The sequence below is a fragment of the Eumetopias jubatus genome, unplaced genomic scaffold (genome assembly GCF_037043125.1).
Source record: "Eumetopias jubatus isolate StellerSeaLion01/CBP00866 unplaced genomic scaffold, mEumJub1_p1.0 scaffold_1, whole genome shotgun sequence".
Lineage (NCBI taxonomy): Eukaryota > Metazoa > Chordata > Mammalia > Carnivora > Otariidae > Eumetopias > Eumetopias jubatus.
In genome coordinates, this window is record NW_028274807.1 from 191,553,058 (window position 1) to 191,568,433 (window position 15,376).

At 36.6% G+C, this 15,376-nt stretch overlaps 1 protein-coding gene across 4 annotated transcripts in view; it reads left to right on the plus strand.

Annotated features, from left to right (window-relative positions):
• CFAP20DC (CFAP20 domain containing) overlaps positions 1 to 15,376 on the plus strand; it is a 266,263-nt gene that overhangs the window by 163,707 nt on the left and 87,180 nt on the right. For 3 of the 4 annotated variants that reach the window (XM_088021957.1, XM_028110418.1, XM_028110419.1), the window contains 3 exons: positions 440 to 556; positions 1,717 to 1,836; positions 4,247 to 4,581. In XM_088021957.1, coding sequence (XP_087878083.1) covers positions 440 to 556; positions 1,717 to 1,836; positions 4,247 to 4,581 — 572 coding nt within the window. Of the gene's footprint in view, positions 1 to 439; positions 557 to 1,716; positions 1,837 to 4,240; positions 4,582 to 15,376 lie in introns of all 4 variants that reach the window. The other variant, XM_088021961.1, reaches the window with a different exon arrangement.

The window sequence follows — 15,376 nt, forward strand, 5'->3', positions numbered from 1 at the left end:
TCTTTTTCAGGTTTGATCGCAGTTCTCCAGGGTTCTTTAGGAAACTACCTTCCAAGCTGTTAATGAATCATACTTATTGACTTCCTCTTGCAAAGGAAGCAATTATTTTTCTATATTAGCAATCCGTTTCATTTTTTATATTTTTAATATAGCATGTTGTATGTATAATTAACCAAATTACCTGTAACTCTCTATAAGGTTATATTACATGAATAAAATGTCTCAGTAATTTTGAAAGCCTGATACGATCCCAATAATGGACTATGAACAAGTGCCTATTTTCCAAGAAGGAATAAGTTGTGGTTTTGATACAGCTTTTTATGATGTCACAATGATATGAACATTCTCATTATAGCTACAATTATATTTACTGAGTTATTTCAAACCATATAGTACTTTCTGTTCTGGCTTTTTGTTCTTTGATATGAAAATGTACCAGCCAATCTGCAAGTTATGCATCCACATCCCCCTCAAGAACCATCAGCAGTTAAGAATAATAGCAGGAGAAGATTATGGTTAAAAAGCACCAGCAGAGAAAGGACAGAGGCACACAGCGGTACGGCACTAATTCAATACTATCTTTTATCTGTGTATTATGCAGAGCAATGGAATCTCTCTCTGCAGGTTGTAAATTTCAAAGGATTATGGACCAATTCATTTAAAATATAAATGTCTTTTCTACAGGGATTATGGAAATCAAATTTTCTGCAAAAAAATTGCTCTAGAGCTCTAACAGAGATTTGCTGGATTAAATAGACAGTACCACAGAAGTAAAGGACTTCCCTACTTCTACTGTCAAAGGCGGAATAAGCTTAAATTATTGTTTTTTAGAAAGAGCCCAAATTTGATAGAAGAAGTTCCTGCCTGCAGACTTTACTAAAATTGAACTTAACTCATAATTTTTCATGTTTCATTTATATCTCCTCTTTTTAAACTGGGCCCTTTTCGTATATGTGTGTGTGTGTGTGTGTGTGTTTACATTTGCTGTCTCTCCCTTTGGACTCCATGCCATCTAATAGAATGTAGGTTAAAATTTCAACTCTTTGCAACCAATAAAGCCTTAGATAAATATAGGTGGCTATTTTAGTTATCCCTTTGAATATTGGATTTGAGGCATTTAAGTATAGATTTGTCTGCACATGCATTCATATATCCTGAGTCAAGCCCAGAGTATATCATGTACACATCTGTTAGCATAATTTCTCAAAAATGAGGAGTTCTTAGGTAGGCTGAAATTCAGCTTGTTAGGATTCATGTTATTTTTATAAAATAGTAGATAGAAAGGTTAATTCTGTGTCCATTTTCTTAAGATGCTGAAGGAAAGTGCTTGGTTTAAAATTTTAAGTCAGTTGTGTAAGAATTGTAATTTAAAGAAAACACACTCCCATTTTATGTGCAACCAAAGGGAAAAATATAGGACCCTTTAAATATAATATGGGTTTTGGAATTCCTTTTATTGCATATTGTAAAACTTAAATCTAAAATGTCCCCATGCAAATATCAAGGAATTTAAAGATGAACCTCTACAAAAATGCAGCTGAGTTCATCTTTGAAAAATTCTAGTGGAAAAGAACTGCAGATAATCTGTATCGTCACCTCTACTGTGCTTTTCAATAATCATGTAGAAAAGCACACTGCATTAATAGCATTCTTCAAAATGAACTTTTATAAAAATCAAAAGAAATAACATTGTGGAAAATATTTATTCCAATAAAGGCAGTTCTTCAGGAAATAACAGGAATGAAGATAAAGCAAGAGTTGCCCTCAACAGTGGGTCCCAACAAAGCACAGAGATGAACCCCAGCTCTCCAGCACTGCAGTCTCCTGATCAAGCAGGTTGGCATCTTTAGTCCACTGTAATTGTTAATAATTGATGAAATATCAGTATGTTTAACCCAGTCATTTTGAGAAGTTGTGATGCTGTCATTTGCTAAAATCTGTCATTTTTTGATAAGTCTCCTCTTAACCCCAATTGCATGTCAGACTTTAATGGATGAAAAGACATTTTTATTTCCAAGTTTCAATGCACCAGTTATCCTGTTCAGAAGGAAAGTTTGAAACTTTGAAGTTTTCACAGGGCATTGTCACTGTCCCCAAAGATTACCTATTGTTGCAAGTCTCCAGTCCTCTTTATAATGGAGATGGTTGGAGTGTAGAGCATTGAGCCCATCAACATATCTTTCCTAGCAGGTGTGTGGTACTTTTACAAAGGCGAATTGTTTTTGAGCAAGGGAAAAAGGAAAATAAATGAAAATTGTTTGTAGTTTGTCAGTCTTATTTATGCAATGTTGAAACCTTCATTAAAATGTTAGGCGCAATTAGTGTCTCTAGCATAAATCTGACTGTGTAGAAAAACTAATTAGATGTTTAGGTGATCATTCTTGCATTTATCTTGTTTGCTGCAATATTGTGATTACACAGTAATTTACATATTTTCCTAAGAAAACACACCAAATTATTCATTACAATTGATATGGAAATACTTGAGGTAAAACTACGAATTCCAAAAAAGCATGTGGTGGTGAGATAATTAGAGTTCGTTTGGTGTAGAAACACTCCTTTTACTTTGACTTTTTGACAGTTAATAATATGTTTGGCAATAGGTCATGCAAGTTTTTGAATTGCATAATGAAGATTCCCAGTATCTTTTCCTCCAGTTTTCTTTACTATCAATGTACTTAATGCAGCCCATTGGTTTTTATGATCTTTTTCAACATTTATTTTTTAATAAAGCATCTACTGTGTTTACAAAATATCTGCTATGTGCTTAACACCATGCAAAAGGATTTGCTGTCCAAGAGGACAGCCCAGTGAATCTGTTTATTTCACCCGCTCACGGTACACTGACTCCAGACCCTCCACATCCCCTTATAAATGTGGTCCAATGAAGTAGATTCAGCCTGCTGTGGGCCACTTACTTACAGAAAATGTGCAAGTTACAGATTTTCTCTAGGAAATGTATATTTGTTACCCTTTTCACAAGCAAGTTATATTATATAATGATAGTCTTAAGAAATGAATACATTATGATGAATATGATTTTATTTGTGCCATTAATGTTATTTTTATTAAAGGTCTTTTTGTTTGTTGCTTTTGTACTGTATAGGCTTTAGAGTTTCAAGTCAGCAAATCTTAGATATCTCTGGATTACTTTTCTTGTGAGGATAGATATAGCAGGATTCAAGAGTCGGGGTAAAATTACCATGTCCACATTTTGGTTCTGCTGAACACAGATTTTTGTTAAGATTTTCACCATTGACATAATGCAGCAAAAAAAGTAAATTTTAAGGAAAATAGACTAAGTTGAGAAAAATGCAGCTTCTTCCTGCTGTCATTCTAAAGAAGAAAGCATGCTTTTAATGACATTCATTATAAATATTTGTCTGTGTCAGTTTGCCTGGATCATAGTTACAAAAATCTATCTCAATGTTACATAAAAGATTAAAATCTTTTCACTATGTTGTACAACTGAAACTAACATAACATTGTGTGTCAACTAAATTTCAAAAAAATTTTTAAGTTATTTTAAAGTTCAAAATTTTTTAAAGTTTTGATTAAAATGTATCCTAGTGGTAGTATACAGTATTTTTAAAACAAATAATGTTGTGCAGAATGTATCAAAATGTATCAAAACATTCTCTCCTATAATTAAAGATCTTTTTCACCAATCACATTAACAAGTGTTTCTGTGGATTTACTGTTACTGGAAAAGTCTACTCAGTTTAGTCTATGAATTGTCCTGTTTCAGTCAGTAGAATGGAAAGGAAAAGCCTGTTAACCTTTTCATGGTTTCCTCTCCTCCATGATTTGTAATCCAAACAATACCCAGTTATTTTATTTAAAGAAACATTAAATATTCTGTCCTGCAGTTAAAAGAAGATATTAGTAACTCAAACCCTTTTAAATTTGGAAGATTTCTTCCCTCCTGGAATGTCAAATTAATGAGGTTGTGCTATGAAGAACTTGCTGCAAGACAGGTGATAATTATTTCAGACTTATAAATTTCCTGGCCAGTGTTTCAAATCAGATGGAGAGGAAGTGCAAATGAGTTGCCTGTAACTATAGGCACTGATCTATGGGCTAAATGTTTAGCAGGTTACAAGATGGTGGATAAATTGCATTCCTTGGCTTCTGCATTATTTGATAAATCTCTGTTTCAACCCAAGAAATTTTAACATAACTACCTGCCTTAATATAACACTGATGGAACACTCCTCTAATTTTTGTCATCTTTCCCAAATGTCAGATGAGTGGATATTTCCTGAAAATGTTGATCGCATTTCCCATTTGGCATCCAGCAGACAGTCTCTCCTTCTGGATGATGATTCCTGCCACGCTTCACATCTGTGGCTGGAAGCCAGCAAGGAGAGTGAACATGGCCAACTGGCAGAGGAAACCCAGGTTGTTCCAAAGGACATTTTCACTTTTTCATCAAGACCACGATCAGCACCTCATGGAAAAACTCAGAACATGTCCCCAGAGGGGTGCCCATTTATTTTGGATCTAAAAGAGGATGCCAGTGTGACAAGGAGAGACACCGAATCAGAGGATGATTTTTACGGCAGTGACAGCAGCGAAGAGGTACACTGCTTGATGAGTGAAGTCGTTCTAAAGCACAGTTGTTCCATTAGCTCCGTTGAGCACTAAAACCGGCTGAAATGAAAGAGGGGGAATCAACTGCTATTTATAAAAAGGTGGCAGATTGCAGTGTCAGTCAACAGTTGCCTCGGGTTGTTATGGTAACTCTAAATTGCTGCCTTTTTTATTAACAGTCAGCCAGTTTCATTTTTAATTATGGAAACCAGTTTTGGGGTTGTTTTTGTTTTCTCATTTTAACTTTTGTCTCACAGAATGAGAGAAATAACATGCAGTTTAGTTATATGATGGAGAAACCAGTAAAACATTGAGAACACATTGTTCTAGCTCTCTGGGGAGATTGTGCTGCAGTGGCTAAGCATTCTGAATTGACGGTTTTCTGGCTTCCTCACTCCCCTACCATCCCTCCACCTTAGACCTATTAGGACTCATTATTTTCCATATGGTCCCAGAGTTTCAAGAGTTGTGCCAATTAAAGTTTAGATAATGAATCATGGATTAGTGCTGGGACTTGCCTTAACCAAGGTTTTCTGTTTGCAATTATTTAGAATACAAATATATCTTATAAATTAGTAAATTCACATAAAGTTTAAAAAAAAACTTGTCATAAACCAAACGGAAAGTAGTTCTGAAACATTTGTTTAAAACTTAATACATTATGATGACTCTTTTCCCTCATATGAAATGAATTTGTGAAATTCCTTCAGCTTTGTTCTCTAATGATAGGCATCCCTATTTTCTGTGAAAAATAATTATCTTAAAAGCAGATTACAGTCAAGTTATGGTTTCATAAAATGATACAAATCATTTCTATGTCAATAATATATAATAACTGTATATTAAATTATAGGTAATAAATATAAATATAGCAAATTATATATTAAGTTATATGTAATATAATTATTATATAATCATTAGAAAAACTTTTTGTATATGCTTGCAAAAAATTTTTTTTTAAGATTTTATTTATTTATTTGAGAGAGAGAGAGAGAATGAGAGATAGAGAGCATGAGAGGGAAGAGGGTCAGAGGGAGAAGCAGACTCCCTGCCGAGCAGGGAGTCCGATGTGGGACTCGATCCCGGGACTCCAGGATCATGACCTGAGCTGAAGGCAGTCGCCTAACCAACTGAGCCACCCAGGTGCCCGCAAAAAATTTTTTTTAATAATTATAACTGATCAAGGATTTCCCTTGGACAGTAGGATGTAGATTAGGTTCATTGCTCCTACCTTCAGAGCCAGTTGAGAATATGATGAAATTGTTCAGGCAGTAATTATGGTTTTTTGGAACTTTTAATGAGTTTCCATAGCAAGGTGCATGGGGAAATCCTTTTTTTTTAATAATATCTTTGCTTCTGAGCATGATGAAACTATTAGTAATACCAAACATAAATCTACCACAAATCACTTTATGCATAAATAGTACATTTCATACCAACATTTTAAATGTTGCTCTGGACATCTTTGTCCCTTTCACCCTGAATAACATTAAGATATAAAAACTAAAATAGACATTTGCCTTCAGCGTCTAGCACTGCCCCCATCCCAGCTGTCAATTCCTCTACAGTATTAATTGGCTAATCTGATAAATTAATTCATATCATTTCATTAATGGGATATATCGCCCATCCCCCATATGCACAGCACCAGCTTTCTTACCTAAACCAAAAGAATTCCTTTAATGGTGGAAATTTCAGGGCAGGTGGGAAATGTTAGTCCCTTCCCTGGAAAACTTTGAGAAAAGTTTTATGAGGGAAACTGCCCTTTAAACATCATGACATGAGGAACTTAGTGTTTTTGTCTATATGAGAGATAAGCCTTGACAAGAAGCAATAGAGCTTCATGGGAAAATGAGGAATACTAGTTCTGAATATTTTAGTTTGTTATCACTTGGTGTGCTTTCTTTTGCTACTAGCTACTCTACTTCTGACATCCTTCATCATTTATTATTCAAACATATACTAATTACCAACTACATGAAATTGAAAATAAACGTATCACGCATTACGCAAGCTCTGAGTGGCATAGCTATCTGGTCACCCGTGTGCCGTGATGGTCAAAATGACTAGTAGCATAGGGCTAGAGCCTATACTGGGACCATCTCATTGGTAACACCTATGCTGGCCCACCTTTAGTTGGAGCCTACTAAGAGTGGCAGCCAGAGAGAAGGGCAGAAGCCTTGCCATATTATGCAAGCTTAGGGGTTTATTGTTAGAGGCAGTAACAATATACAAACTATGAAATAGAAAACATGACCAACAAAAATGATGGGTTATGTTTCAAAAAGTTCGAGAATTTATGGTGATCAAATTCATTTGTTTGGGGCTTTTTTGGTAATTTCTTTTCCTTAGGATCACTTCTCCCATTTATTAAGTGTGTAAGTCAATGGGAAATCGGCTTACATATTTAAAATGCTTATTTACATATAGTCTTTGAAGAAAAATCAGTTTAGTTAATTTAGGCATCCTTACTATTAGTTGTGTTATTTTAGAATTTTATATCTTTAGAGTAGCATAATTATACTTAAGGAAACCAACGTCATGTCATAAATAATGGTGGACGAATGAGGATAATTACATTACTTACTGTGCTTGAAGTTTGTAATTTGTAGTTAAAATACTTTTTTTGATGGTCAACCATTGAGTATTTTTAAAGGGAAATTAGATATATTCAGTAGTCTGTAATCTAAGAAAAAATCAAATCATGTTATCATGATAGCTAGAGGAAAAGTACACAAACAGTAGCAAAAGCTAATTAAAATAAGTTTTCAGTGATACATTGATTTTGTAATTTAAGTTCCTAATCATTAATTCACATCTGAGATCTTCATTAGTGTGAGAGCCTCGAAAGTATGAGTTCTCTTTTTTTTTGCATATGCTCTTGTCTTAGTCTTTGCTTTACTATACGTTTTATTCCCTAGGCAGCCATGTATACTAATATTCCTGATACTCTATTAATTTTCAGTTTCTACTTCTTATTTGAAAGTACACTATGGAAATATATAACTATAAAATCAAGACTACCATGTAAAATGAATTATTCTAGGAAAGTTATTAAAACAGAGTGCCTTTTCCACTATTACAGCATCTGAAAGAAAAAAAAGCCTCCTTTTATTATCATCTCTATTTTGTATTTTATGCCGTTATTCCCAATGTGGCTTTGAGTATATGCCTGGTTTACAACTTGAAATAGTTAGCTTTATATTAATATTTTATTACTCCCCTAATTTAATTTTTCATCTAGAAATACTGTCATTTTTTTTCCAAAACTCTGGCTGTGTATCACATACTAAAGTAGATATTTGCAAGGCCAGGTCATTTGTCCTGTATTACAATCCAAATTGGAACATTAAACCAAAAAATTATCCATAGTTGGACATGAATTATGTGGACTGACTACTTAGAGCATTCAAATTAGCTAGGAAGCTTCCAGATCTTCTCCCCATCTAACTCCGTGGAGGGCTACAGAGGACAAATTTACCAACAATGGAGTAAAAAGACCCTTTTAGTCCTCCTCAGTTTTCCTCATATTGTTGCTTTGAAGGTTTGTTTTTTGTTTGTTTGTTTGTTTATTTGGCACTCAGCAGTTAAGCTGTTTCATTGCATTTTTTTTCCCTCATAGTTTATATTTCTGGGTTACTCTATAAACCACTCACCCCATATACTAGTGAATTTGAATTACTTTCTCACACACATGTACATACACACAATAGAAGAATATTTACTCCTCTTGAGGCTACTTATATTTCTCTGTAGCCTTTAAAAAATTTTAAATATCAATGTCTGTGTTGGGAAAAAAATGGAAGGACTCTTATTTTGAATATATTGCCTTGCATTTTTGTTCCTGTATATTATGAATTACAACATAACATACTCTAAACATACTCTAAATGACAAATTTAATATTTATTCTGTGTGAGAAGTTTTTTAAGGCTGTTCAAAGTTCTATGTCTTTATTACTATCTTGTGAAGCTCTGTTCCTCTCTGCAAAAGTCAGAGGCCCCTTGGTTCTTGTGACTTGGCTCTTCATTGTGATAGGCAGGTAAAGAAGATTTTTAAAACTCTTATCTGCTTAGAATATCATTCTACCACTTCTGCTAGTAGATAAACATCTTGTGGATAAATATTTGGTTGTGGATAGGAGTTTCCACAAGAAATTTTTACAGTGTTATCAGCTAAAAGAGCATGAAGTTTTAATTTAAAGAAAAATATGTTTCTCTCTTAAACAATTAAAAGAGTCTCCATCATTTTCCCCAATAGTTTGCACACACCATAGAGTCCTTCTAACTTCTTCTATTTGTCTGTGAAGCGTCACTGGCTACAGGTAAAGATATTTACAAAAGATAGGAGAAAAGATGGTGGAGGAATAGTGGAACTATTCCACCTGGTCCCCGGAATTGAGCTAGATATTTACCAGACCACTCTGAACACCCATGAAATCAGCCTGAGATGTAAGAAGAAAGATCTGGATCTCTACAAACAGAAAATCACAGGCGGTTGATTCCGAGGTATGAAACAGGGAGCCGTGATTCTGCAGGCACGTATCTGAAGATAAACAGAAGGGGAAGAGAGCTACCATAAGTGCTGGCGCCAGGAAGGTGAAATAACATAGGAGCGTAAAACCCTCCCACGTTGGGGACACAGGGCACAGACTCGCAGACCAGTAGCAGTGGGGAAAAGACTTTAGGGCAGCCCCCCCGGACTGAAACCTGGAGTGGCGGGGTCACATGTGTGAACTGGGGGTGGCTGGTGGTTATAAAAGCACAAAGGACAAAGACGTGCCCTGACCTGGAGGCGAGGACTGGGAGCCTTGCTGAGGGGTGCACAACCCAGGATGCTGCAGTTTATAGCAGCACAGACAGAAACAGAGATACTGTGGCCTGGAGAACTCACTGAAGAACAGACTGTGATCTCTCTGCTCTGAGGCAGAGGGTTGGAAACAATCTCTTCTGCTCTGACTCTCGGAAGAGACACGGAAAGCCTCCAGGGAAAGCCGCCAGAAAACAAAAGCCCCAAAAAACCGCTTTTCACTGAGCCCATCTCCCCCCACAGGGGACAGGGCAACTCTGCCCAAACAGGGTTGCCTGAGTAACAGAGCAGCAAGCCCCTCCCCCAGAAGACAGGCTGGGAGAACAAAAGGCCAACAACTCTAAGGTCCCTAGAAAACAGGTGCATCTTGCTTGGGTTGTGGTCAATAATTTGGACTCTGTACATTCCCTTAACCACCCCTCAACAGAATGACTAGGAGGAGGAACCCCCAAAACAGGAAAAACTCAGAGACTGTGATGTCTGCCACAGATTTACAAATGGATACAGATATAACAAAGATGTCAGAAATGGAATTCAGGGTAGCAATTGTTAAGACAATAGCTAGAATGGAGAAATCGATTAATGGCAACATAGAGCCTCTAAGGGCAGAAATGAAAGCTGTACTGGCAGAACTTAAAAATGCTATCAATGAGATCCAATCTAATCTAATCTAACAGCTAGGGTAAGTGAGGCAGAAGAATGAATTAGTGATCTAGAAGACCAATTGATAGAAAAGAAGGAAAAAGAGGAGGCCAGGGAAAAACAAATCAAAATCCATGAAAATAGAATCAGAGAAATAAGTGACACCATAAAACGTTCCAATGTCAGAGTTATTGGGATCCCTGAAGGGGTGGAGAGAGGGAGAGGACTAGAAGATATATTTGAGCAAATTGTAGCTGAGAACCTCTCTAATCTGGGGAATGAAACAAACATTTGTGTCCTAGAGGCAGAGAGGACCCCTCCCAAGATCAAGGAAAACAGGCCAATGCCCCAGCATGTAATAGTAAAACTTGCAAATCTTAGAACCAAGGAAACCATCTTAAGGGCAGTTAGAGGGAAGAGATTCCTTACGTACAGAGGGAGGAACATCAGAATAACATCAGACCTATCCACAGAGACCTGGCAAGCCAGAAAGGGCTGGCAAGACATATTCAGGGTACTAAACGAGAAGAACATGCAGCCAAGAATACTTTATCCAACAAGGCTGTCATTTAGAATGGATGGAGTGATGCATATCTTCCAAGAGCAGCAGAAACTGAAAGAATATGTGCCCACTAAGCCGGCCCTGCAAGAAATACTAAGGGGGGTTCTATAAAAGGAGAAAGACCCCAAGAGTGTTATAGAACAGAAATTTACAGAGACAATCTATAGAAACAAGGACTTCACAGGCAACACGATGAGAATAAATTCATATCTTTCAATAATCACTCTCAATGTGAACGGCCTAAATGCTCCCATAAAACAGCACAGGGTTGCAGATTGGATAAAAAGACAGGACCCATCCATATGCTTTCTACAAGAGACTCATTTTGAACCTAAAGATACATCCAAACTGAAAGTGAAGGGACGGAGATCCATCTTCCATGCCAACGGACCTCAAAAGAAAGCTGGGGTAGCAATTCTTATATCAGACAAATTAGATGTTCAGCTGAAGACTGTAGTTAGAGACACAGAAGGACACTATATCATTCTTAAAGGGTCCATCCAACAAGATCTAACAATTGTAAATATCTATGCCCCCATCATGGGAGCAGCCATCTACATAAGACAACTGTTAACCAAAATAAAGAGTCATATTGATAACAATATGTTAATTGTAGGAAACCTCAATACTCCACTCTCAGCAATAGACAGATCATCTAAGCAGAAAATCAACAAAGAAACAAGAGCTTTGAATGACACACTGGACCAGATGGACCTCATAGATATATACAGAACATTCCACCCTAAAACAACTGAATGCTCATTCTTCTTGAGCGCACATGGAACTTTCTCCAGAATAGACCAAATCCTGGGTCACAAATCAGATCTCAACTAATAGCAAAAGATTGAGATTATTCCCTGCATATTCACAGACCATAATGCTTTTAAAACTCAATCACAGGAAAATATTTGGAAGAAATTCAAACACTTGGAAGCTAAAGACCACGCTGCTCAGTAATGTTTGGGTCAACCAAGAAATCAAAGAAGAACTTAAACAATTCATGGAAACCAGTGAGAACAAAAACACATCAGTCCAAAACCTATGGGACACTGCAAAGGCAGTCCTAAGGGGGAAATACATAGCCATCCAAGCCTCACTCAAAAAAATAGAAAAATCCCGAATTCATCAACTAACTTGAAACCTTAAAGAACTAGAGAAAAAGCAACAAATGATGCCTAAGCCACACATTAGAAGAGAAATAATTAAGATTAGAGCAGAGATCAATGAATTAGAAACCAGAAACACAGTAGATCAGATCAACAAATCTAGAAGCTGGTTCTATGAAAGAATTAATAAGATCGATAAACCACTGGCCAGACTTATCCAAAAGAAAAGAGAAAGGACACAAATTAATAAAATTATGAATGAAAGGAGAGAGATCACAACTAACACCAAGGAAATAGAAACAATTATTAGAAATTATTAACAACTATATGCCAATAAATTAAGCAATCTGGAAGAAATAGATGCCTTCCTGGAAACCTATAAGCTGCCAATACTGAAACAGGAAGAAATTGACAACCTAACTAGTAACGAGACTAAAGCAGTGATCAAAAACCTCGCAAAAGACAGGAGTCCAGGGCCTGATGGATTCCCTGGGGAATTCTACCAAACATTCAAAGAAGAAATAATACCTATTTATTTCAAAAAATAGAAACAGAAGGAAAGCTTCCAGACTCATTCTGTGAGGCCAGCATTACCTTAATCCCCAAACCAGACAAAGACCCCATCAAAAAAGGAGAATTTCAGACCGATAACCCTGATGAATATGGATTCCAAAATTCTCAACAAAGTCCTAGCTAATAGGATCCAACAATACATTAAAAGGATCATCCACCATGACCAAGTGGGATTTATCCCTGAGATACAAGGGTGGTTCAACATTCGCAAATCAATCAACATGATAGAACACATTAATAAGAGAGAGAAGAACCATATGGTCCTCTTAACTGATGCAAAAAAAGCATTTGACAAAATACAGCATCCTTTCCTGATTAAAGCTCTTCAGAGTATAGGGATAGAGGGAACATTCCTCAAGTTCATAAAATCCATCTATGAAAAACCCACAGCGAACATCTCCTCAATGGGGAAAAGATGAGAGCCTTTCCCTTAAGATCAGGAACAAGTCAAGGATGCCCACTCTCGCCACAATTGTTCAACATTGTACTAGAAGTCCTGGCAACAGCAGTCAGACAACAAAAAGAAATAAAAGGTATTCAAATTGGCAAAGAAGAAGTCAAACACTCTCTCTTCACAGATGACATGATACTTTATATGGAAAATCCAAAAGACTCCACCCCCAAATTACTAGAACTCATACAGCAATTCAGTAATGTGGAGGATACAAAATCAATGGACAGAAATCAGTTGCTTTCCTATACACTAGCAATGCAACTGTAGAGAGAGAAATTAGAGAAACGATTCCATTTACAATAGCACCAAAAACCATAAGATACCTCGGAATAAACCTAACCAAAGAGATAAAGGATCTATACTCTAGGAACTACAGAACACTCGTGAAAGAAATTGAAGAAGACACAAAAAAGATGGAAAAACATTCCATGCTCATGGATCGGAAGAATAAACATTGTTAAAATGTCTATGCTGCCCAGAGCAATCTATACCTTCAACACCATCCCAATCAAAGTTCCAATGACATTTTTCAAAGTGCTGGAACAAACAACCCTAAAATTTGTATTGAATCAGAAGAGACCCCGAATAGCCAAGGAAATGTTAAAAAAGAAAAACAAAGCTGGGGGCATCACGTTATATTACAAAGCAGTGATCACCAAGACAGCATGGTACTGGCACAAAAACAGACATATAGACCAATGGAACAGAATAGAGAGCCTAGATATGGACCCTCAACTCTATGGTCAAATAATCTTCGACAAAGCAGGAAAAAAATATGCAATGGAGAAAAGAGAGTCTCTTCAATAAATGGTGCTGGGAAAATTGGACAACTATACACAGAAGAATGAAACTCGACCATTCTCTAACACCACACACAAAGATAAACTCAAAATGGATGAAAGACCTCGATATGAGACAGGAATCCATCAAAATCCTAGAGGAGAACATAGGCAGTAACCCCTTCAACATCGGCCACAGCAACTTCTTTCAAGATACATCTCCAGAGGCTAGTGAAACAAAAGCAAAAATGAACTTTTGGGACTTCATCAAGATAAAAAGCTTCTACACAGCAAAGGAAACAGTCAACAAAACAAAGAGGCAACCCACAGAATGGGAGAAGATATTTGCAAATCACACTACAGACAAAGTGCTGATTTCCAAGCTCTATAAAGAACTCAAACTCAACACGCAAGAAACAAATAATCAAGTCAATAAGTGGGCAGAAGACATGAACAGACACTTCTCAAAAGAAGACATACAAATGGCTAACAGACACATGAAAAAGTGTTCATCATCATTAGCCATCAGGAAAATTCAAATCAAAACCACATTGAGATACCACCTTATACCAGTTAGAATGGCAAAAATTGACAAGGCAAGAAACGAATGTTGGAGAGGTTGTGGAGAAAGGGGAACCCTCTTACACTGTTGGTGGGAATGCAAGTTGGTACAGCCACTTTGGAAAACAGTGTGGAGGTGCCTCAAAAAATTAAAAATAGAGCTACCCTATGACCAGCAATTGCACTCCTGGGTATTTACCCCAAAGACACAGATGTAGTGAAAAGAAGGGCCATATGCACCCCAATGTTCATAGCAGCAATGGCCAAACTGTGGGAAGAGCCGAGATGCCCTTCAACAGATGAATGGATAAAGAAGATGTGGTCCATATATACAATGAAATATTACTCAGCCATCAGAAAGGATGAATACCCAGCTTTTACATCAACATGGATGGGACTGGAGGAGATTATGCTAAGTGAAATAAGTCAAGCAGGGAAAGTCAATTATCATATGGTTTCACTTATTTGTGTAACATAAGGAATAGCATGGAGGACATTAGGAGAAGAAAGGGAAAAATGAAGGGGGGCGGGGAATCGGAGGGGGAGATGAACCATGAGAGACTCTGGACTCCGAGAAACAAACTGAGGGTTTTAGAGGGGAGGAGGGTGGGGGGATGGGTTAGCCCAGTGATGGGTATTAAGGAGGGCACATACTGCATGGAGCACTGGGTATTATACGAAAACAATGAGTCGTGAATCACTACATCAGAAACTAATGATGTATTATACAGTGATTAACATAACATAATAAAATAAAATTTTTAAAAAATATATATTTACAATAATAATTTGTCCAACCCCTTTTAATATTAAGCCTGCTGCATGTTAGTCCCTTGTTAGAAGCAGTTACATATTCCTTTCATTTTACTTCTTTATAAACTAGTAAAATGCATTATTAGATACCATTATCAATTATCTTTGCCACCCAGAGAGAACTGTATTACTTTAATAGTCTCCTATTAAATTCAAGAGGTAGAAATAGAAATACTTCTTGGGGATGGTTGTTAGGGAAGCCATTTAAGATACCTTTGAGTGGCCAATCTTGTTGTCCTCAAAGAAGAAATTATTTTTTTCATTCTGTTATGACCAATGTCTTTATCTACATTTATGCACATAATTGTGATTTTTAGTTGACAGTGGAAGTATATACCTCTATCATCTGTATTGTCTGCCAGTGCCCATGTCCAGCTAAAGGATGCTGTCAGTGCATGGATTTAGGCACTAAAACATTGGACAAAAGTAAAGACTCCTGCCAACTCAATCTCAATTACAGATTCAAAACTGCCATCAAAAGTGT